The sequence below is a fragment of the Thamnophis sirtalis genome, unplaced genomic scaffold, assembly GCF_051295495.1.
Source record: "Thamnophis sirtalis isolate CommonGarterSnake01/CBP01778 unplaced genomic scaffold, rThaSir2_p1.2 scaffold_6, whole genome shotgun sequence".
Lineage (NCBI taxonomy): Eukaryota > Metazoa > Chordata > Lepidosauria > Squamata > Natricidae > Thamnophis > Thamnophis sirtalis.
The window spans coordinates 23523490-23546546 of record NW_028261386.1 but is presented as its reverse complement, the minus strand read 5'-3'; the positions used below and the strand labels follow the sequence as shown (position 1 = coordinate 23546546).

At 42.6% G+C, this 23057-nt stretch overlaps 1 protein-coding gene across 1 annotated transcript in view; it reads right to left on the bottom strand.

Annotated features, from left to right (window-relative positions):
- The window catches only part of SCARA5 (scavenger receptor class A member 5), a 124402-nt gene extending 101562 nt beyond the window's left edge, over nucleotides 1-22840 (bottom strand). The window contains exons 1-2 of the mRNA XM_087717417.1: nucleotides 22453-22840; nucleotides 10117-10229 (exon numbers count right to left, since the gene is read on the bottom strand). Of these exons, the coding sequence (XP_087573543.1) occupies nucleotides 10117-10228 (112 nt within the window). The 5' untranslated portion in view covers nucleotide 10229; nucleotides 22453-22840. The remainder of the gene's footprint in view (nucleotides 1-10116; nucleotides 10230-22452) is intronic.
- Between the last annotated feature and the right edge of the window lie 217 nt (nucleotides 22841-23057).

Here is a 23057-nt window from a genome sequence, read left to right as displayed (position 1 = left end):
TATTTATTCATTCACAAGCAGAATGGAGCCACTTGAGGATTCTTAATTTCATATACCAATTAAATTAAATTTGTATTTAATTAATTCATTCAATTCAATTGTAAATGTTAATCTGAAAATTCATAATGCTTTTTCTCAATAAGGAATACAGTAGAACCTCTGGTCACAACCATAATTTATTCCATAACTTTGGTCCCAACCCGATTCCTAACGTTGTCATAGTGAGAGAAGCGGGGGGAGCGCATTCCACGCTTACTGTCAGCTGAAGTCAGATCTCAGATTACTGCAGCAGGCTTGGGAGGGTGGACCTCATTGGGAAATGTGATTTATAACACAGACTGAGGGGAGGGAAGGAACAGGGTTAAAGTTCAGCTATAACTCAAACAAAGCTTAGACCTGGCTACGAAAAGATCTTGCCTGTGATGCTCCTAATAAATGACTAGTTTTATATTGAAACTTGACTCGATACTCATGAATCAATTAGGGCATTTTTAGGAAACCTGATACCAAGTTTGTGACAGGGCTAGATGCAAATGGAAACAGGCCCAAGTCACAATTGGTTTTAACAATATCTTAATAATCTGGAAGAAACACAGAACCAGTTTTGTAAATGAGCAAAGTCTGCATGGTTTGTTTGGCCATTGGCCCTCCCCCCCTCTTCCCCCATACTTAGTTACTCTTCCTGTTGTGGCCCAGCAGGAGCCATTGGAGCTGCAAACAGACTCCGACAGCGAGGGGCCTTATGAGTCGGCTCTGGAAGCTGTGGAGGACCCTGGACAGGGTTCCGACTCCGAGCAGGGCACAGAGAGGCTGATTGGCCACCAGGAGGCGCCTGAGGAATGGAGCAGTGGTGAAAGCCAAAGGGAGGGTGCTCCTGATGTCAGGCCTTGGAGCAGTGGCGAGGAGACAAGGGAAGTGGTCCTGGATGCCCAGCAACGGTGGGCAGATCAACGTAGAGAAAAGGTACGCAGATACAAAAGATAATTGGACCCAGGTGGTTGCAATTAGGCTCCTCTGGAGGGACTCTGGGAGGAGTCTGGTTGCAGGATTCCACTTATTTCTCAATGCTGGAGAAGCTGTTATCTGTATCTATCAGAGTCTAGGTTTCTGCCAGGGTTCTTATCTGTTTTTTGTGCTTGGGCTTTCAGCCACTGAGATTTATGTTTCTTGCGAATAAAGTGCTGTGGCATTCCAGCTAAGCTTGTCTCGGCATTTGTTACTGGATGGAGGATGGGGTCAGAACATCTTCCTATGTGTATCTGTGGTTTCATAGCAGTTTAGGAAGGACAACACTTTCCCCAAAACCACAATAAGTTAGGTAACTGCAAATGAAGTGCGTGCCCCATTCTCCTTCATCATGATGGCTGCAGTGTAGATCAAAAAGTGAAAATGGTGGCTGTGCCCACACCAGAGGTGGGTTCCTACCAGTTTGGACTGGTTCGGCCAAGTAGATAGTAACTCGGCCAGCCATGTCCCTGAACCGGTTCTATCGGCAGCAATATAGGTGCTGCCATCTTGTTTTTTGGCTTCTGCGTATGCACAGAAGCATTTTTTTACCTACTGCCCATGCACACGTAGGGTAAAACAAGTGTGCATGCCCAAAGCACATCCCTGAGCGAACCGACAGTAGAAGAAGCTGGAACCCAGCCCTGGCCCATACCATCAAAGCTCTATTCCTTTTTGGATAGTACCCATGTTTTAAAAGGCAAAGTGCTTCAACTATGCAGTTTCAGCCACTATCCTGACTTTTTTTAAAATGTCCCCAAGTTTCCCCTTTCTTCATGCTAAGCCATAATTACAGCTCATAAACTAATGGTAAATGACAGCTTCAAACTGACCTAGTACCCTGAACCAAGCTATGTTTCACATACTTGCATATCCCAGTAAATTAAAAACATGTTACTCATAGTTTATTCCGAAATACGATAATAAATCACTAAGATAATTCTTTTTAATATCCAAATTGTTTCTCTGGAGGAAAAAACAAGGGATTTCTTAAGGAGTGATTAAGCTATGATATAACATCCTTGCCTCTCTCCTCTCTGCTGCAATATGTCTTTAATTACTGGCATAGTTTTATTGTCAGCTTGTGGCCTTTGTCTTGTCACTGGCCAAACAGATGGAGCTAAGGTTTCATAATGAGGAAACTTACAATCTGTTTTTCTGATATTAATACTCATACCAGGCCCTTAGGGAGCATGATGGAAATTAGAACCTATTGTTCCTATTCTGAAACAGAAGAAAGTGTTAGGTGGTCTCTGATATAAATTTAAACATGCATATATGATCTCTGTGAGGAAGAAATCTCTTATTTGCCCAGTATCCTTTCAATTCCAAACCTGGATGTATAATCAGATATTGGTATAGTGGTGCTTTCAATCTACCCATCATCACCACCACCCCAATATAATGGCACATATCAGTGGTGGGATTCCAAAAATTTGTACTACAGGTTCTGTGGGTGTGGCTTGGTGGGCGTGGCTTGGTGGGCATGGCAGGGGAAGGATACTGCAAAATCCCCATTCCCTCCTAATCAGCTGGGACTCAGAAGGCAGAGAATAGATGGGGGAGGGGCCAGTCAGAGGTGGTATTTACCGGTTCTCCAAACTATTCAAAATTTCCGCTACTGGTTCTCCAGAACTGGTCAGAACCGGCTGAATACTCACCTCTGGCACATATGACTTGTTAAAAAACAAACTTATCCCTTTCTCTCTTTCCCACAGAGGCCCAGTGAAGAAATGAAGATCAAGAGAAAAATTACAGCACACCTAACGTCAGTTCAATTTTCCAGTGGAAAGTAAAGAGGAATTGGACTTCTTGTTTTTTTGTTAGGTAAATCTAGCAAACCATCAAAGCATACGGCAAAGCCTTTCATAGTTATTGTGTTGCGTGATCCAGGATCAGAAGCAACATGGCAATCTGTCTGGGTTTTTTCTGATCTAGGGAGATGATTAGATCTGGTTCATGGACATAATCGAGCATAATCTGTAACACATGAAGAATTAATACAAAAAGTCAGATAAATATTGTGGGTTTTTTAAAATATATATCATGTTGTTTCATCAAATGGTACTTAGATAGCAACAGTGATACCGACATAATCTAACACATAAAATGAAAGCTATCGAGTTCAGTTTAAAACAACCAGGAAAACCCAAGTGCCATTCCCCTGTCAGAGCCTGAATCTGTGGAGGAGGAGGAGCCAGAGTTGAAGCCTACTGAGATTGAGGGGGGGGGCTCTGTTAGCTTTAGAGGAATGTGGGGAGGAGCAGGACGAGGCAGTCCAGGGTATCTCAGGATTGGGGTGGCTTGTTAGCAGGAGGAACGGGGGTAGGATGACCGAGGGAGGGAAAGCAGTGTAAATGAGGAGCAACAGAGCTCAGGCAATCAGCAAGGACCACTCCCTTCTGATCCCTGAGCACAGAGAGTGGAGAGAAAGCGGGAACAGTGCAGGCCAACCCAATGACTCTGGAGAAGAGCGCCCAGCCCCTCTTTACAAGACACACCTGGAGACTGAAATTTAAGAGACACTGTGGGAAGGGGCATTCGTCAGTGCTTCTTCCTTGCTTCATGGACTTATTGTTCCTTCCTTGCTTCGTGGACTCATTTCCCTATTCCTTTGCTTTGCTGGACTACATGCAGCTAGAGGCCGCCGTGTGTGCTGATCCAAGGCACGGCACAGAGATAACACAAAAAGCTGGAAGTTCAAACTGCCCCTTTATTGCTCCAAATCTCTCCAAACGCCCCCATGTTTCTGGCAAGTCCCAGAACAGAGTGATAACAAACCCCCACACAAACCTCCAGCAGCCTCTGGTTGCAATTAGCCCAGCCCAGTGCTGTCTGCACGGCAATAAATCCCAAATGCATTTGGCAAAACAAGAGCAAATCAAGGAGCTCAGAGAGCAAAAGATCCAGGTAATTTGTTCAGAATGCCAAACGGAATGAAGGACTCTTGGCAAGTTCAAATGTCAGCACACAACACTAAAGGAACTCAGCATTTGTTTCCCGACAAATGCCCCTCCGCACAGCATCTCCTTAAGTCTCATTCCCCAGGTGTGCCTGGTGAAGATGGGCAGGGCACTCTCCTCATGAGTAGCCTGCTCCATCTGCGCTGATCACACCTTCACACCGCCAAGAGTCCTTCATTCCATTTGGCATTCTGAACAAATTACCTGGATCTTTTGCTCTCTGAGCTCCTTGATTTGCTCTTGTTTTGCCAAATGCATTGGGATTTATTGCCATGCAGACCTCCAATAGACCGATTAGATCCCACAGATTAGGCCTCCTCCGAATTCCATCCGCCGGCCAATGCCGACTGGCGACTACCCGGAGGAGGGCCTTCTCTGTGGCTGCTCCAGCCCTCTGGAACGAGCTCCCCGTGGAGATTCGGACCCTCACCACCCTCCAGGCCTTCCGCAAAGCCCTTAAAACCTGGCTGTTCCGACAGGCCTGGGGCTAAAGAGCTTTTGCCCCCCTCCTCGAATGGTATGACTGTTGTGTGCTTTTAAATTGTGTATTGTTATGTTCGTCTTTTTTATTCCCTGTCTGTACCCACTTCCCTGACTTGAATTGTGAGCCGCCCTGAGTCCCCTTCGGGGAAAAGGGCGGCATATAAATGTAATAAATCCAATCCAATCCAATCTTCTCTGCACTCTCCAAGCCCTTGCATCAAGAGGAGGTGGTTCTTGCTTCTCATCTGAGCTGTGCCTCTCCTGTTCATCCTCCCTGCCTGCAGGCTTTATTAATTCCAAGACTGACTTGCCTAGACTGACTCTGCCCTTCCCCAGTTTCCTCCAAGGCCAATGCAGCTGCGTTCTCACTCGCTGTCAGTCCTTATGCCAGCTCATCTTCCACCGCAGATTTAGACTCTGATGGGGCCATGACACCATGTGTGTGTGTGTCCCACTTTGCTCTGGGACTTGTCAAGAATGTGGAAGCATTTGGGGGAAATTTGGGGGATTAATGGGGAGTTTGAACTGGCTGTGCGGCCTTCGTGCCTTGTCCTAGGGTCATCACACAAATGCACATCACTCAATGTGGTTCATGTCTTTGTCTCTTATTGGAAAATCATCAGATCAGCATACTGGACAAGGAATTCCAGATTCTGGAAACTGCCCCTGAATTATGTAAGTCTTTGAACTTCACTCTGATAACCATCATTTTTAATTACTCAATATGTTCCAATAAAAGCACAATAAGAAAAAAGATGGTCTGCTGAAGGCTGAAGAAGGCTATTTACTCTTACAGCAGCCTATTTTCTCCTTGTTCCTAATTTACCCTGCCAAAGCCCTGGCTTTCCTTATAATTAAAGTTACCACATCACCAAATCTGGCAGACTACGTGGCGTAGGGATGCACTGTAGAGACTGTAGGATCCCTAATTGGATAGGATCACAGCAAAAATCCTCACTTTAAAAAAAAAAAGCATTTAAACGGCAGTGAAGAAAGTTGCACTTGTTAGAAGAGAGTAGGACCAAAGTGAATCATGTAAATTTTAGTGTTATGGTGTTACAAAAAAAGTTAAAACACTTCTCTATCTCAAAACATCCTCAATTAAAAGTTTGGAAGAGCTCTAATCAACATCAAAAGAGAACATCAAGTTTCTGGTTTTTTTATTTTTCAGAAAAACCACAATTACCCAAAAAAAAATGTTTTTATGAGTGCAATGTTATTAGCAAGGCAAACCTTAACATGTGTGGCGAATTTCGGCTGTGGTAAATTGCTCGTGTCAAAGTGGTACTTTCCAGAGTCCACACTGGAATATGCCAACAGACAGTACATCACTCATGTAAATCATAAAGTAGCTTAATTGTCTTGGTCTTAAGCTAAAGAAGTCCAGATGGTTTAGGTCAGAGCTACCAAATGCAAGACCTGCAGTTTGGACACTCCACACAATTTTCCACACACTTCGTTGCTGAGAAGTGATACCCTTTGAAGGTTAAAAGCTTCTCCCTACTTCATTTATTGCTCGAATTCTTGAGGAGTAGTGAAATTCAAAATTCCCTGCACTTGGAAATTAGTTTCACTTATTTTAGGAAGTAGCCCATGATCTTTGAGTGATGATGATTCCAGACATCTAATTTAGTAACCAGATTCACGCATGGGTCTTGTCAAGCCAGCCTCCCTCAACAACCAAGAAAGAAACCACTTGACTCCATTTTGCAGAATTAAGAGTACTTTTACTGGTTATGAAAAGATAGCAGCTAAGCAAAGCCGGATCTGAGGCAAAAGCGCGCGAAATCATACATATCAATATGTGACCCAACCCCCTTCCCCTGGTAACCCCATCCCATAGTCCAATCTGCAAATCCCTCAGGTGTCATGTGGGTTGCATCTCCAAGGAGCATCATCAGATTGGTATGCAGGACAGTTGGCCTTGGCGACCTCAATCACTATCTCCAGCATGTGCAGTAGATGGTGAGAACAAACACTCCCTTTTTACAATCTCTCCTGTACTTAAATCTTCCCTTCCCAAATACCAGACACGGCTCCCCCCCCGTTTCAATGGCAGCCGAAAGCAAATAACGAAACAGCGGCTGACAGAGTTAAATTATGATTTGTCTAAATCCATTATGGCTTAGATGCCAAGAAAACCCAGCAAGTCACCATCTTCATTTAATGACCCCATAATCCCTTGCAGTGTGAAGTGTAGGCAATTGAATGGAGCTAGCAGAGTGTTTTAATGGCCAGATGCCCTTCCTGTCGCTAATACCAAGTTTTCTTCAGTGGATATATTCTCAGTGTGCCCAGAGAGAGAAATATCTGCCTCTACCTAGGATCAAACTCACAGCCTCCTGATTGTGAGGCGAGAGCTCCACCTCTAGGCCACCACATCACTGCCAAAGAACCCCAAGTGACCTGAATATATTAAAGTTGGTTATAGGACTGGATGAAAGCTCCAATGACTGTAAAATTGGCTACACCTTGCTTGACTTCAGTTTGTTCTCAGTTTCTTGAAAAAGAGATGGCTTAGAAATTTTTAAAATGGAAGGGTCAAATCAATGCATATTCCCAATCTGCCAGCAGCACTAAAATGTTTTCATAAAAGGTTTAGCTTTTTTTCAGAGGGCTGAAGGAGAGAGAGAGGGGGGAGGGAGGGAGGGAGGGAGGGAGGGAGAGAGAGAGAGAGGGAAGGAAGGAAGGAAGGAAGGAAGGAAGGAAGGAAGGAAGGAAGGAAGGAAGGAAGGAAGGAAGGAAGGAAGGAAGGAAGGAAGATCCACTACCAGGGCAACAAAGAGATAAACATGGCTTAAATCCATACCAAGTTGGACATTTTTGAAAATGTCTTATGGCTTAATGACAGTTTAGATTGGCCACACTCCTAATTCACAGGAATTGAAACTTTAAGCTTTCTCTTTCTGTAGTCATTTTAGAGTCTAGAGTTTAGAGGTTTTATTTTTGCACAGTGTCTTGATATGGTCTACTGTCTAAGGCAACTAGGCATATTATATTACAATTTCTACCATGTATTTTTTACTCATTTTCTCTGTCTTTTATTGTCAACGTTTTTGTGACACTAATGTCCCACTACCCAAGATATTTTTCCCACCACTGTTTCAGAAATCCATTACTATCTTGGCAATGTGTGCTTGATTTCCCATTGTGCATCACTTAATGTTTTCCTTTTATTTCCCATTTATAAATTCAGTGAAATTCTTTTGCATTTTTTTGTTGTCCTGAATAAAGTGCCATCTATGAAAACATAGGAAAAACATAGAATAACAGAATTGGAAGGGGCCTTGGAGGTCATCCAGTCCAACTCCCAGCTCAAGCAGGAGACCCCATACCATTTCAGACAGGATAGAACAGAATGGAATGGGAATTGGAATAGAAATAGAATAGGACCTTGGAGGACTCTAGTCCAGCCCCCTGCTCAGGCAGGAGAACCTATACCATTTCAGATAAGTGACTGTCTAGTCTCTTCTTAAAAACCTCCAGTGATGGAGCACCCACAATTTCTGAAGGCAAACTCAGTCCAGTCTCATCTTCAAAGCTTCCAGTGATAGACCTAAACCTCAATTATGCTGATGGAAAAATGGGTACCACTCATTGATACAAGGATGCAAATCTGTGCTGCTTAACAAGAAGATTTTTTTTTAAAGAGCTCATTACACGGTGACTTACTGTGTCAAAGGCAAATTCATACAATGTCCATTTAAACCTCATTGTACATGGGCGAGTGTGTATACCTGTGGTGTAAGGAAGGGTTGTACTCCAGTATTAAATTCATTAGATTTGCATGCTAAGTGCCTTGCATTCCAGTCCCTGGCATTTCTTAATGTTTATTTACTGACATTTAGAAAGAGTATATCCTGGTATCCAAATTCATACATACCGTACTACAAAACTAGAAACAAATATAGAAACAAGAGACTGCAAGTAATGAAAACTGCAAACTAACTGAAACAATACAATTATGAAAATGCTTAGCCAAATAGAAATACCTCGATCCAGTGCCAAAATAATTAATTTTAGTGAATCAAGATTCAGACTTGGTATGGAAGAAGAAAAAATTAAACTACATGAACTAATGTCTGGTTCATAGTGACCTAGCACTTATGCTGGACTACATGCCATCTGCCTCAGCAGTTATGTGGAAAGACTGGTCTAGATTTAGTACTCAGATGATAGGATCCCATAATACATTCATCTACCACAGGAGTGTCAAACACAAGGCCCGTGGACCATATCTGGCCTGCAATGTGGTCAGATCCGGCCCACAGGGCTGGCCTAGAAAATATAAGGGGCCAGCCTGCATCACTTCAGCTTGATCTACCCAATGTGAAGAGGAAACATGGGGGGGGGGAGTGTGGCTTCAGCTCCCAATGTAAAGAAGAAATATGCCAGCAGTTTGGGGAGTGACGTCAAGCTGGCCATGCCCACCCAGTCAGCCACACCCACCCAGTCGGCAATGCCCAGTGAGTGGCATCAAGATGGCCAGGCCACACCCACCTAGTCAACCATGCCTCCCCCAGCCCCCCAATGCAATGCGCTACACATGGGGCAGCCCTTGAAGAGTGTTCGGAGACTTCAGCTGGTCCAGAACACAGCCGTGAGAGCGATTGTGCGTGTGCCTCGGTACACCCATGTTACACCTATCCTCCACGACCTGCACTGGTTACCTATTGGTCTCCGGATACGCTTCAAGGTGCTAGTCGTCACTTATAAAGCCCTACATGGTATTGGACCTGGGTACTTGAGAGACTGCCTCCTGCCGATTACCTCCCAAAGACCCATTAGATCCCACAGATTAGGCCTCCTCCGAATTCCATCGGCCGGCCAATGCCGGCTGTCGACCACCCTGAGGAGGGCCTTCTCTGTGGCTGCTCTGGCCCTTTAGAACAATCTCCCCATGGAGATTCGGACCCTCACCACCCTTCAGGCTTTCCGTAAAGCCATCAAGACCTGGCTGTTCCAGCAGGCCTGGGGCTGCTGAGTCCCATCCCCTACTCGAATGGGTATGTGTGTTGAGACCTTTTAGACTGTTTTGTACTGTTGTTTGTTTTTTTGTGGCTTTCCTTTTTGTATTGTCCTTCACCTCCCCCTCCCTTGGTTTTGTTAGCCGCCCTGAGTCCCTCCGGAATAGGGAGGCATACAAGTCGAATAAAACCTTCAAACCTTCAAACCTTCAAACCCAAGGTCAACCACAGCCCTGATGTGGCCTTCAATGAATTTGAGTTTGACACCCCTGATCTACCTGTTACTTCAAAGTAGCCCTCTACCAAGTTACACTTGGGGATGGAGCTCTGATGTGTCTGAACTTGTTCACACATTGCTCAGTCTGGTTTTGTATTATATCACAATGTGCCCATTCAGTTCATGAAGCCACTTTTCTGTCCTGTGTTTCCAATATGTCCCCAACTGCATTCTAAAATGTGATTTATCTCCCCAAATACACATTGCACGGCGAACAATATTTTTCTGAGCTGAAAACAGTGCTGGAAATTTGACAACACGGGGATTCTCAATCTTTAATCAGGAATTGGTTTAAGTGGTGTAATTCAAGAATGTTCATATAAGAATTTGCATAAATTAGCACTCCTGGTCTACACATCATCATGCTCCTTTGATTCTTGATGTAAGGCTCTTTGATCTCAGAACTCTTCCTAGGACTTACCATCATCACAGAGGTTCAGCTTTGAGAGGTTCTTTCCATCAAATGGCTCTTCAAGGATGGATCCATTCTCTCTTTCACCCAAAGTGTGCAGATACATGGCTTTATTCTCCATCCTATGCAAGGAATATAAAATAATTCATTGAGAAACTGGTGAAGATCGATGGATCTTTACATTATATATTTTGCATGCATGCACTGAACATTCTGAGATGTTACTGAAGCTTTATCAATTCAGACTTCAACATCCACTCCAACTTGTTTGGCTAATGTTGGAAGCAGTGCAGGGGTGGTTTCCTGCCAGTTCTAACCTTTTCTATAGAAGAGGTTCCACAAATCTACAGTGCCGTTTAGAACCGGTTCCAGCTCCCTCCCCCCGCCCGTCCGGACATCATCAAGATGAAGAGCGAGAGGAGGAATTCTTGGAGTTAAAGTCCACAAGTCTTAAAGCTGTCAAGTTTGAACACCCCTGGGGTTTTTTTCTAAAGGGCTAGGGGTGCAAGGGTCTTGTAACTTGACAGCTTTAAGACTTGCACACTTCAATGCCAGAATTTCTGAGCCAACATTTTGATTGCTAAGCAAGAGCGTTAAGTGAGTTTCACCACATTTTACAAGTTGGCCACACCCACCCGGTCACATGGCCACAAGCCACTCCCACCCAGTCACATGGCCAGCAAGCCACTCCCACAAAGCAGGCCACACCTACAGAAGAGGTTCTAAAAAATTTTGAAACCCACCACTGGGGCAGTGGCAGAAATTAATAGACATAAAAAGCATGAAGAGGGCAACCAAAACAATCTGAATCCAATCTGAAAGTGTTCTAATCCTTTTTATACAAGTCTTTTTATACAGACTAGAACATAGGGGGGGGGAATCTAGCAAGGGGAGTATATGATTGAGATGTATAAACTGAGACAAGGCATGATAAAGTAGACAGAAACAATTTTTTCTCCTCTCAAAACTTTACAATTAATTCGCATCAAGTGAAGATAATTGAAAATAGATTTAGAACAGATATAGGAAATAATTAACTCAAGGGATTCACTGTCAAAAGATATGATGGGATAAGAGTGACGGCAACAAATGTGGGTGATTTAAAAGGGGGTTGTATAAGTTCCTTGGAGAAGGGCTGTTTTAAAGACTCTGTGTGTCTTTAAACCCTTGGGTGGAAGGGTTACTTCCAAATCTTGGTATCTTCCAAATACCACTTGCTGTATGTATCCATCTGTTGAAATTTCTTCAGAAGTATCTGGCCACAATGGGAATCAACATATTGCACTAAGATGAGTTTTCATCTGATGCAGCTGTGCTTGTGTGTCTTACAGCTTTCAATGTAATGACATTTCCTTCTGTGGAGACTGCTGGATTTGATCTGGATCCCCCACTTGGGATCAGAAGATCAGTGAATATTTGCAGCGGCTCTGAAGCATAAAATTTTGGCATCCCTAAGAAGATCCATAATCAGTGATGATGGACATTTGGCACAGATAGCATACTACTGCATGACTGACTGATGTATAACTATGAATAGAAATCAAGCCATACCGAAGTACAGGTAGTTCTCAACTTACAACAGTTCATTTAGTGGCCATTTGAAGTTGCAAGGACACTGAAAAAAGTGACTTATGACTATTTTTCACATTTTACAACCATTACAGCATCCCCATGGTCACGTGATTCAGATGCTCGGCAATTGACTCATATTTATGACGGTTGCAGTGTCCCGGAATCATGTGATCACCTTTTGTGACCTTCTGACAAGCAAAGTGTCAGCGTTCCAAGCATCATGTAGAATTAAATCAGAGTCCAAGGCAAAACGATCCTTAAAGTTCCAATTTAATAAATCAGACATCTTAGCACATCTGTGAAATCCCAATTCTGGAAATTACATCAGAATCCCACCCAGTTAAAAGTTCATGATCGTGTCCCCACACCACAATCCATCACATGGTCCAATCTTCTTTTTCCACGCTAGCATCTACGCCCAGTTGCTTCTGGTCATGTGCAAAGGTGCGGAGACAAAAGATGACCTTGAGTTTCTAGAAAGGATTTTTTTTTATTTTGAAAACAACACATTCTACCTCTTGCTATCCCCCCCCCCTTAATGTGAGTGTGGCAGGCAAAGATTCTTAAAGGAACTGATGCAGGCCTGACACAAAGCCAATGAGGAAGCCAGATTCACTTAATAACCATGTTACTAACTTAATAACAACAGTGATTCACTTAACAATTGTGGTGAAAAAGGTCATTAAATGGAGCACTTAACAACTGTCTCGCTTAGCAACATAAATTTTGGGTTTAATTGTGATCGTAAGTCGAGGACTATCTGTACATTACAGAATAGACAAGGTCTCTGCATTCTACAATTTATACAGAGTGAAAACCTAGGGAAAAGAAAGAGATGAAGGCTGTGATGGGATTCAGCTGGTTTGCACCAGTTCAAGCAAACCAGTTGTTAAATTATCCACCCACCCATTCCTATCAAAGATGATCCTGGGCACTGCTCTGCAATGGAGAAATGGGCAACAGAGCAGCCAGCATGAGAGAAGGAGAAGACCGCTTTCCCTCTTTCTTCTCCCCGCTCCTCTTCCTTCACTCATGCCAGCCACTCCATTGCCTGTATCTCCATTGCAGCACAGCGCCCAGGATCCACTTTGATAGTGTGTGTGGGGGGAAGGGTAATTTAAAAACTAGTTCACCCAGGGTCAGGTTGTCCGTCACGGGAGGCTCATCCCACATGTGTGGTGGAGCTGGAGGGTGGGGATGGGCCATGTCTCCCACAACAGCCAACCTGGGTGAATGGGTTGTATTTGAATCCCACCACTGGATAAAGGCCAATATAGGAAGGAAAACACAAGAATAGGAGCATCAGCAGTTGAATAGATGTTCATCTAAAATGCTTGCTGGATTTGCAGGTTTGAAACACACAACCTTGTTTCCAAAACAAAACTGACAGATTAGGAAAACTCTGGGCCCCTTTACACGCAAAACACCCTACTCCTTCAATTTATCTGTGCTTTCCCTCTCCATCCTATTCTGCTTATGTTTATCTATGCATACAAAAAAAACTGTACGTGAGACAAATACATCTTACTTTCAACAGTAAAACTTTCAAAGGTTTTGGTGCTTCTCAGAGTTCATGTGAAGCGCTAAGGAAATCAGGAAATCCAGGCAGTGAATTAGGAGTCAATGGAATTCAAGGTGGGCTGGATTTAGATCTTAGATCTGGAATTAGAGCATTTGACCTCTCCCTTGGGATCAGCCTGGTCATGTCCTACAGTTCAGCTCTTTCTTCTTAAGAGGTAACTCAAGATTCATGAGTCTTTCAATGAATTATTTATGTATACATCAGTAATGGTATCCTATTATCTTCACTACCGGTTCGGTAGCGGGAGCGCACCTGTCCACGTGCTTGCTTCACTCGCACATGGCACGTTTGGGCATGTTCAGAACCTTCTGCGCATGCACAGAAGGTCCGTGATGACGTCTGGGTGGGTGGGTGGAGTCTTGCGCTACTGCCACTACCAGTTTGCCCTGGTACGAACTGGCAGAATACAACCTCTGGTATACATGTATAAAAGCTCAGTATAAGATGAAAGACTCCCATTTACACCAGTTCCCACAACCCTGTAAGATTTCCTACAGAATAAAAGACAGCTGTGTCTCCTTTCCTGATCCAATTCCTGCATATGTCTATTAAATGTGCAGATGTTCCTTTCTTCCATGCCCTTGACTAGAGCTGCCAAAAAAGCCAACACAGTTCTAGGCTTCATAAACAGAGGGATAGAATCAAGATCACGGGAAGCGTTAATACCACTTTATAAGGCCTTGGTAAGGCCCCACTTGGAATACTGCATTCAGTTTTGGTCACCACGATGTAGAAAAGATGTGGAGACTCTAGAAAGAATGCAAAGAAGAGCAACAAAGATGATTAGGGGACTGGAGACTAAAACATATGAAGAACGGTTGCAGGAACTGGGTATGTCTAGTTTAATGAAAAGAAGGACTAGGGGAGACATGATAGCAGTATTCCAATATCTCAGGGGCTGCCACAAAGAAGAGGGAGTCAAGCTATTCTCCAAGGCACCTGAGGGTAGAACAAGAAGCAATGGGTGGAAACTAATCAAGGAGAGAAGCAACTTAGAACAGAGGAGAAATTTCCTGACAGTTAGAACAATTAATTGGTGGAACAGCTTGCCTCCAGAAGTTGTGAATTCCCCAACACTGGAAGTCTTTAAGAAGATGTTGGATAGCCATTTGTCTGGAATGGTATAGGATTTCCTACCTAGGCAGGAGGTTGGACTAGAACACCTCCAAGGTCATTCCAACTCTGCTATTGTATTGTATAGAGAGAGAAAATGTAATTAATATTTTCATCCTTATCATTCTCCTTTCCCCATTTCTTTCTTTGATTAATGGCATTTCATACTTTAAGTTAGTTATAATACACTCTCACATCAGATTGCTCCCATCATCATATTATAGAAGACATTGCTGCAAGACAGCCAAACTGATAGGTCTGTTCAAATCAATATTTAATTCGGCTCATTTTTCAAAATCTCACATAAACCTCCCTAACTTTTATCTCTATCAGAAGTTCCATTATTCCCCATTATTACCATGCTGGATGAGAATCATGGGGCTTGAATTCTGGAAGGTACAAAATTAGAGAAATCCCTAAGAAGGCTCAAATTCAATTTACTACCAAAACAAAAAAAGCAACCTTGCTTTGCAGTTTGTTTATAAACAGTTGTATCAAAATTGTTTGTGTGTTCTGTTTTGCTAAATTGGGAGAGCACACTATGTACCATGGGTAACAAAACAGCACAAATGAAATCTTGACATAGTCAGCCCCAAACAGCCTTCTCTAAAGGACTTTATCAATGCATACTGACTCACCAAGTGGTTAACTCAGCTAAGCTGAGCTTCACCACTGATGAAATGTTTAGAGCAGTGGTATCAAACTCAAGGCCTGCAGGCCAGATCCGGCCTGCGGGATGCTTAGATCTGGACCACCGAGCCACTCTGGAAACAGTGAGGGACTGGCCTGTGGTGCCTCTGCCAGAGAAAATGAGCTCTTGAGCTCTGTTTTCAGCTGTGATAGCCTCGTGCAACCCTCTGCCAGTGAAAACGGAGTTTGAGAACTCCGTTTTTGCTGGCAGAGGGTTGCAGGAGGCCGTCACAGCCAAAAACAGAGCTCGGAAACCCATTTTCTCTGATGCTAACAGTTGTGACGTTGAGCTGACTGTACCCATCCTGGTCATGCCCCCATCTCCGCCTGCCAAGGTCAAACACAACCCTGATGCGGCCCTCAATGAAATCAAGTTTGACAGCCCTGGTTTAGAGATGTTGAGAACTGCCAAACCACGATCAAACCATCTGGCTAAGTCTGAAATCAACACAAAAAGGTCATCTTTTCCTAACCCTGGGGATGAGAATAGAGGGAGGAACTCCTTCTGCAAAACTAGAGTCAGAGTTATGAAAGGTCAGCCATTCCAGAATTTTAAAAGGAGGGAGGCTGTTATCTTCCCACAGAAGTGGTGTTTATTTATTTTCTCACACTTAACATGCTTTTGAACCCCTTTTGAACTTGGGTCTTCAACCTGGCTTGTTCAGCTTTTCAGCCAACAAGTCCAGTGTCTCAACTGTTGATCCACCACACTGGCCTCAACCCATCTATAATAGTTGAAAACTGATGGCCTAGATTCCCATTCTATGGAGGTAGAAGATCCATGAAAACTGTGATAAAGCCTGAAAGTTTTAATAAAAATAAGAACTTCAAAATTTAGAGGAAGTGAACAAAATCCTGATGCTTCCTATGGCTTTGCCAGAGTCCTGCTCTCTCTCTTTTTTCCCTGTTTGCCATGCCCATATGAGCTCTCGGTCCCATCCCCAACACCATGGACAAGACTAATCTCATAAGTGCAAAGAATGAATCCCACAAATGTTAAATGCTAGCCATGCCTAGTTTCTGAGATGTCTTTTCTTTTTCCCTGTTATTGTTGAAAAAAGAAAATGCAAGATCAGATGGACTTTTTAGTCTCACCCATTAACAAAATTCTTGAGTTTGGAGATTTAACATTTTGACATATGGGATTTGGCACAAGGAGTTAACGTTGATCAGTTTGTCAGCTGGCCCAGCTGGCAACATTTTATAAAGAGCTGCCAAATTTGTCTCTTGCACCTTTTCTCTTGTTTTATTCCATAGCCACTTTGCTACTTTTCTTTAATCCTAGCTTTCTTTTAATTTAAGGCCATATTCAGATCTGACAATCTGGAGGCTAATTGATGATAATTTACCTTTACTGTTCTGTTCTGTTGCCTCTTTACTTCTTGCTAAAAAGAGGGGTGGGGGAGACTCAGATTCTTTTCCTTTGCTACCCCAATTATGGAAAACCTGTGCCTAGCCCTGGGTGGTAATTGTGAACCTCTTTGGTTAATTTAGTTTAGTTTAGTTGGTAGTTCGGTGTACTATGCAAATCCAGAATGGTGAGTCAAATTAATTGTGCTGTGCAAATGCATCCAGAGCCTGTCACTTTGATTAAGGGGAAGAGAGCAGGCACTGCAAAAACCACACTTCAAATTTCAAATCATATGGAAGACTTCTGGGATGCTTATTATGCTTTGCCTGATGGATGTTTAATATGCTTATCCATATTACTTCGGAGATTTTATGCAGCATGGACTATACGTCCCTGCCACTTGCCTGCTAATGGGAACTCTGCCACATTCCCTGAAGATGTTGAAGGTGCTTTAATGTCATTCATGCCTATTATGTGCTCTACTACAATCTTGAAATTGCATGTAGTGTGACGTCCCGAAGGTGCTTTTTCAAAAAAGGCAACTGGACTTTGTTTTTCCTCAAAGACATTTCACTTCTTGGATGAGACTGGATGACTGAGAATCTCCACAGACATGCAGGGCAAAGATCTGCCTTTACAAGCAGGATTTGGTGACTTATGCTAAATATTCAGTCAAGGTTTTATATGCCACCAATAGCTTGACTCAGGGAGTCAAGCTATTCTAGAGAGTCAAGCTATTCTCCAAAGCACTGAAGGTAGGACAAGAAGCAATGGGTGGAAATTAACCCATTAACCCAACTTAGAACTAAGAAGAAATTTCCTGACAGTTAGAACAATTAATCAATGGAACAACTTGCCTCCAGAAGTTGTGAATGCCCCAACACTGGAAGTTTTTAAGAAGATGTTGGATAACCATTCGTCTGAAGTGGTACAGGGTTTCCTGCTTAAGCAGGGGGTTGGACTAGAAGACCTCCAAGGCCCCTTCCAACTCTGTTATTCTATTTTATTCCTCCTTAGTTTTGAAGGTAGGATCACCCAGGTTAAAGCTACCAATTAAGCCATTTAGCCCTTGGGTGAGTAAATTGCTATTCTTACAGGCACCAGTGGTCTGATGGTTTTTGTGATCCATGAAGTGAGATTACTGAAAATTGTCTAAAAGACTGCCAGACATGTTAAGGTGGAAATCCTAAAACAGACCTAATGAATAAGGTAAAATGCAACTGAAGTTAAACTGCAAAATTCCAGCTGAGCACTAGATAGTAAAGAAAGATCAAGAAACACTCAAACTCTTTGCTGACATTTTGTACACATCTGGATCTTTGTAGCCCTACAAAATCAAAAGAAAATAACAAAGGAGCACTATCTTATCTACCTACCTATCTACCTACCTATCTTCTATCTGCCATCTACCAACCTATCTATTTATATCTCAGCCATGTTCTATCTTTACTTGTCATGGCTATTCTCCCCACCCTCTAAAGATTAGAGGGTGATGATTAATTGTGGAGTTGTTCATGAATACATTCCGTTCCAGTTGTTTAGATCACGAGTCTCCAAACTTTAAGATTTATGAACTTCAACTCTCGGAGTTGCCCATGGTTGGCTAAGGGATTTTGGAAGTTGAAGAAATTTCCTGACAGTTAGAACAATTAATCAATGGAACAACTTGCCTCCAGAAGTTGTGAATGCCCCAACACTGGAAGTTTTTAAGAAGATGTTGGATAACCATTCGTCTGAAGTGGTGCAGGGTTTCCTGCTTAAGCAGGGGTTGGACTAGAAGACCTCCAAGGCCCCTTCCAACTCTGTTATTCTATTTTATTCCTCCTTAGTTTTGAAGGTAGGATCACCCAGGTTAAAGATATTATTTTTCCATAAGTCCATCAGTTTGGCCTCGTCACCATTTCTTTTTTTTTAAGCTTCTTATGAGGAATCTCAAAGAGACACCTTCATGGAAAACTGTGTTTTATATTTATATTTACTCCACCATTTCTTTCATCTGCAATACAATGAGTTCATTTCAATGTAGAAGACATAATGTTTTTCTTGTTAACCTTGCCATTTCTTCCCAAATTCAAAGAGAATATCAGCTGTGAGAATGCCAGGTGTGTCTCAGATAGCAGAGAGCTTCTATTAGCAGATAGCACTGAACCTGGGTATCTAATGCAGTGGTGAGTTCCGGATTCTGTTCCAACCGGTATGGTTGGAATGGCCCTGGAATCACCCATATGCACGCACGCAGCACTCCCATTCATTGTAAGGTCAAATTACGCTTCCATAAGCCTCCACAATGCTCCAGCTGCTCGACGGAGCATTGCCCGGACGCCATATATGCCATGCACATGTGCGGAAGCACCAAAAGCTTAAAAAACAGGTAAGGAGTACGGGCAGGCAGGTGGGCCCTCCAGAGCACCGTACCAGAATGGTACCCTGTGCTCTGGGCAGGATCCGGTATGCCCATACCAGGGCGTACCACCTGCAACCAACCACTAGTCCAATGGTTTGTCTCCATAGAGGTCAGTTCCATATAACTTGCCACTATGGTAAAAGGAACATCAAGCTTATTTAAATACAGTATACAGATAGTCCTTGAGTTATGACCGTTTGTTTAACGACCACTCAAACATATGATGGCGCTGAAGAAAAGTGTCTTACTACCAGTCCTCATACTTACAACTGTTCCGGTGTCTCTATGGACACATAATCAAATTTCTGGCTCCCAGTACCCGAAGGGATAGCAGCACTTTAAGTCACATGATCACTTGTGATCATTTGTGAGCTTCCCAGAGGGTGTCCAACAAAGCAAAGTCAATAGGAGAAGCCGTATTTGCTTGTGGTGATTTGCTTCACAACTGCAGCAAAAAAAAATTGCATAATCAGGTAGGACTCACTTAATAGCTGCATCGCTTAGATCAGTGGTCTCCAACCTTGGCCACTTAAGACCTGTGGACTTCAACTCCCAGAGTTCCTCAGTCAGCTTTGCTGGCTGAGGAACTCTGGGAGTTGAAGTCCACAAGTCTTAAAGTTGCCAAGGTTGGAGACCACTGGCTTAGATGACCAACCGAGATCATCAGTGGTGAAGCTACCAAGTAGGGGTGAAGCTACCAATTAAGCCATCTAGCCCTTGGGTGAGTAAATTGCTATTCTTACAGCCACCAGTGGTCTGATGGTTTTTGTGATCCATGAAGTGAGATTACTGAAAATTGTCTAAAACACTGCCAGACATGTTAAGGTGGAAATCCTAAAACAGACCTAACGAATAAGGTAAAATGCAACTGAAGTTAAACTGCAAAATTCCAGCTGAGCACTAGATAGTAAAGAAAGATCAAGAAACATTCAAACTCTTTGCTGACATTTTGTACACATCTGGATCTTTGTAGCCCTACAAAATCAAAAGAAAATAACAAAGGAGCACTATCTTATCTACCTACCTATCTACCTACCTATCTTCTACCTGCCATCTACCAACCTATCTATTTATATCTCAGCCATGTTCTATCTTTACTTGTCATGGCTATTCTCCCCACCCTCTAAAGATTAGAGGGTGATGATTAATTGTGGAGTTGTTCATGAATACATTCCTTTCCAGTTGTTTAGACCATGAGTCTCCAAACTTTAAGATTTATGAACTTCAACTCTCGGAGTTCCCCATGGTTGGCTAAGGGATTTTGGAAGTTGAAGTCCACAAGTCTTAAAGTTGTTAAGTTTGGAAAACCCTGATTTGGATCAATGTTAGCTGAGTAACCATTGTACATTAAGCCATAACTAAACGCACCACATTATGATTAAACATTATGTGGATTGTCAGCCAATGTCAGTTATTTTTTGCTTAACGTACTTATAAGGCCAATTCTTTTAGTTTGCAAAACATAGTGTGGTCTAGTATTCTGTATAAACATTACCCAGCATTGGTCGTACCCCTAACCCTAACACTTGATAGCCTTCTGGAAGAGCCTGAAGTCATGGCTTTGCCATCTAGCCTAGGGGTCAGAGAGTAATGCAGAGCCCATAAAACGGCTCTACTCTCCTTGAAGGGCTTTGCTCTCCCACTGATTATATTTTATGCCTTCGATTGTTTGTTTTTAATGTTTGTATTGTTTGTGCGGCTGTTTTATTTTTTGATATTTTTGAGGGGGGGGTACTATTTATATTTTAATTGTAAGCCACCCAAAGTCACAAATGTGAGATGGGCAGCTATATAAATCGAATAAACAGACAAACAAACAAATAAACATTTCTGCCCATCCAACCCAATTTGGCATGAAGAGCATGCTGTGGGTACCTCTGGCTAGGAAGTGCCAGCTGGTGGGCCAAGAAGATCCCACCTTTTCTTGCATGGCCTATTGGTATTGCTATTGATATGGCTCCCGTCCTTTAAAACATCGTTCCCCCTGAAAATTAGATTAGACCTGTCCTTAATGGCTTTCATAAGGTTTTGAAAACTTCAATTAATGGCAAACCTGGAACCCTGAGATTGGTTTAAAGCCCATTTCCTGGTTGTGTGGATGATAGGCTAGATTACTATATGACCAACTGCTGTGCACTTTATTTTTATTTTCTATTTTTCTATTGTGCATTTTATTTATTATACAGTGCTGCTAGCTGCCTAAAGTCACTTAAGTGAGATCAGCAGCTTTATAAATCAAATCAAATGAATAACATTAGGCCATTATAGTATATGTAACAAACTACAGTTAAACTATGGTTTCTTAACATAAGTGAAGATTCTTCTGTCTGATTTGATCCAGAATGACATCTTTCCATTTTTAGTCCATACCAGAAGGTGTGTTCCAAATACCGTAGGTGGATGACAGAAATAATCTCATAAATTATTGAAAGTCTAATTATTTAATATTTGCATTCTAAAAATATCACAATTGTTGTGAACATAGTCATATCCTTCTGAGCTTCTTGTCATGATGGAATCCAGATTCTCTAACAAATTGCTGGATGGATTTTACATTTTTTTCTTTAAAAAAGCAATATTAATATTTGAAACACCAGTCCATCCAAGTACGTTCTTAGACCTAGAATCCCTTTATATCTAATTTCTCCCCTCTCAGCTGGTCTCCAGTTCCAGTTGTCAGCATCTCCATCACAATCAGACACTGTCATTTAATCTTCTTTGCAGCCCTCTTTCTGCCCCATTGGAGATTTCTATAGATGGATTGATGTTGTTGTAGCTAAGCAGTGATATTTACTTGATTTATATTGGGCTATATTCAAATTCCATCTGTTTTGTTTTGCATTGAGGGGGGAAAATGTCATTTCAAGAGGCAGAATATTTTTCTTCTTTTTAAATTCACCATTCTCCAAGAATGAAGTTAAGCTCTGTTCATACGTTCCGCTTGTGAAGATTATTAAAACGGATCAGAGATTGATTGGAAAGGGGGGCCATAATTAAGGATAGTTAGACAGCGTACCTAGGTAGAGGACACACACTGTAATAATGTAGTAAAGTGCCTACTTTCTTCCTACTTCAGCCCTGTACATATGAAGTTAGGCACTGTTATTCCCACTTCACAGATAGGAAATAATAATGGGGGGGGGGCACTGGAGGAGAGACAATTCAGAGCGATGCTGGAAATAAGTGACTAAGGGCTTTTCTCCACAGCTGATCTGAAAGGCTCATATTTTTTCTTCAACTGACAGAAAAATACATTGGCACGATTTTTGCTGTTGTTCTGCCTACTGGTATCCTACTTTCACTGCCTCTGTTTTCAATCAACGCAAATCACCTGGTTTTGAAACGATGAAAAAAAGCCTTGCAAATTTTATATAATTTGGGGGTGGCATTAAGAAAAAATGGTAAGGATGCCTTAAGCATATCTCATTCAGAAATTGGGATGAGCTCAAGGTCAAGGTCCACCTCATGAGGACAACAGAGAAAAATATTACCTGGCCCAGAACATCTTCGTGGAATGATTATGCACAAGAAGGGAAAGACCTTAGTAAAACATCCTTCTGCCTCCCCAACCAAACCACAATATCATTACCACTTCAGTCCATTCCATAACAAGATGTAAGGTATGCTACTCACCTGGAGGAGGATTGTTTGGCAGCTCAGGCACTTGACTCCTTGATTCCTCTTAGTTTCTGCCACACGACATGGTGAAGGAGAGGAAAGAAAAACAGAGTGTTTCTCTTGTCAGGTTCTTCCAACCCAGAAGAAAGGAAGAAAGCCAGCTAGCCATATATAGCAGCCCCTTCCATAGTCAATTGGAGGTGAAGGGGAGGTGCTGTTGAGTTGTCTGCAGACCTCCCCACCCTTTGTGACAAAGGACTTCAGATGCTTTCTCAGAATCCAATCCTCAGCATCTCCAGCAAAGCTGGTGACTGGGACACCCACCGCACATGGAGAGGCAACAAGAATGGGAAACAGAGCAAAAATATGCACTGCTAAACCAGATGCAGGTCCAAAGGCTGAAGTGTTGTTGTGCTTTGCAAAAAGTTCCAGTTGTTTGGAGTTTTAAAAAGTTTTTGGAAAGGTGGAACAGTTTGTGGCTGCAACGCCTGTGGAAATATGCACTCTCTGGTGGCCAAACTAAGGAAGGCAGCTAGAATTGTTTTTTTTTTATTTTCAAAAGTTAGCTACAGATCCGTATTTGCAATCTGAAAGCTCCTGGGGAGCCATTGGCTTATCAA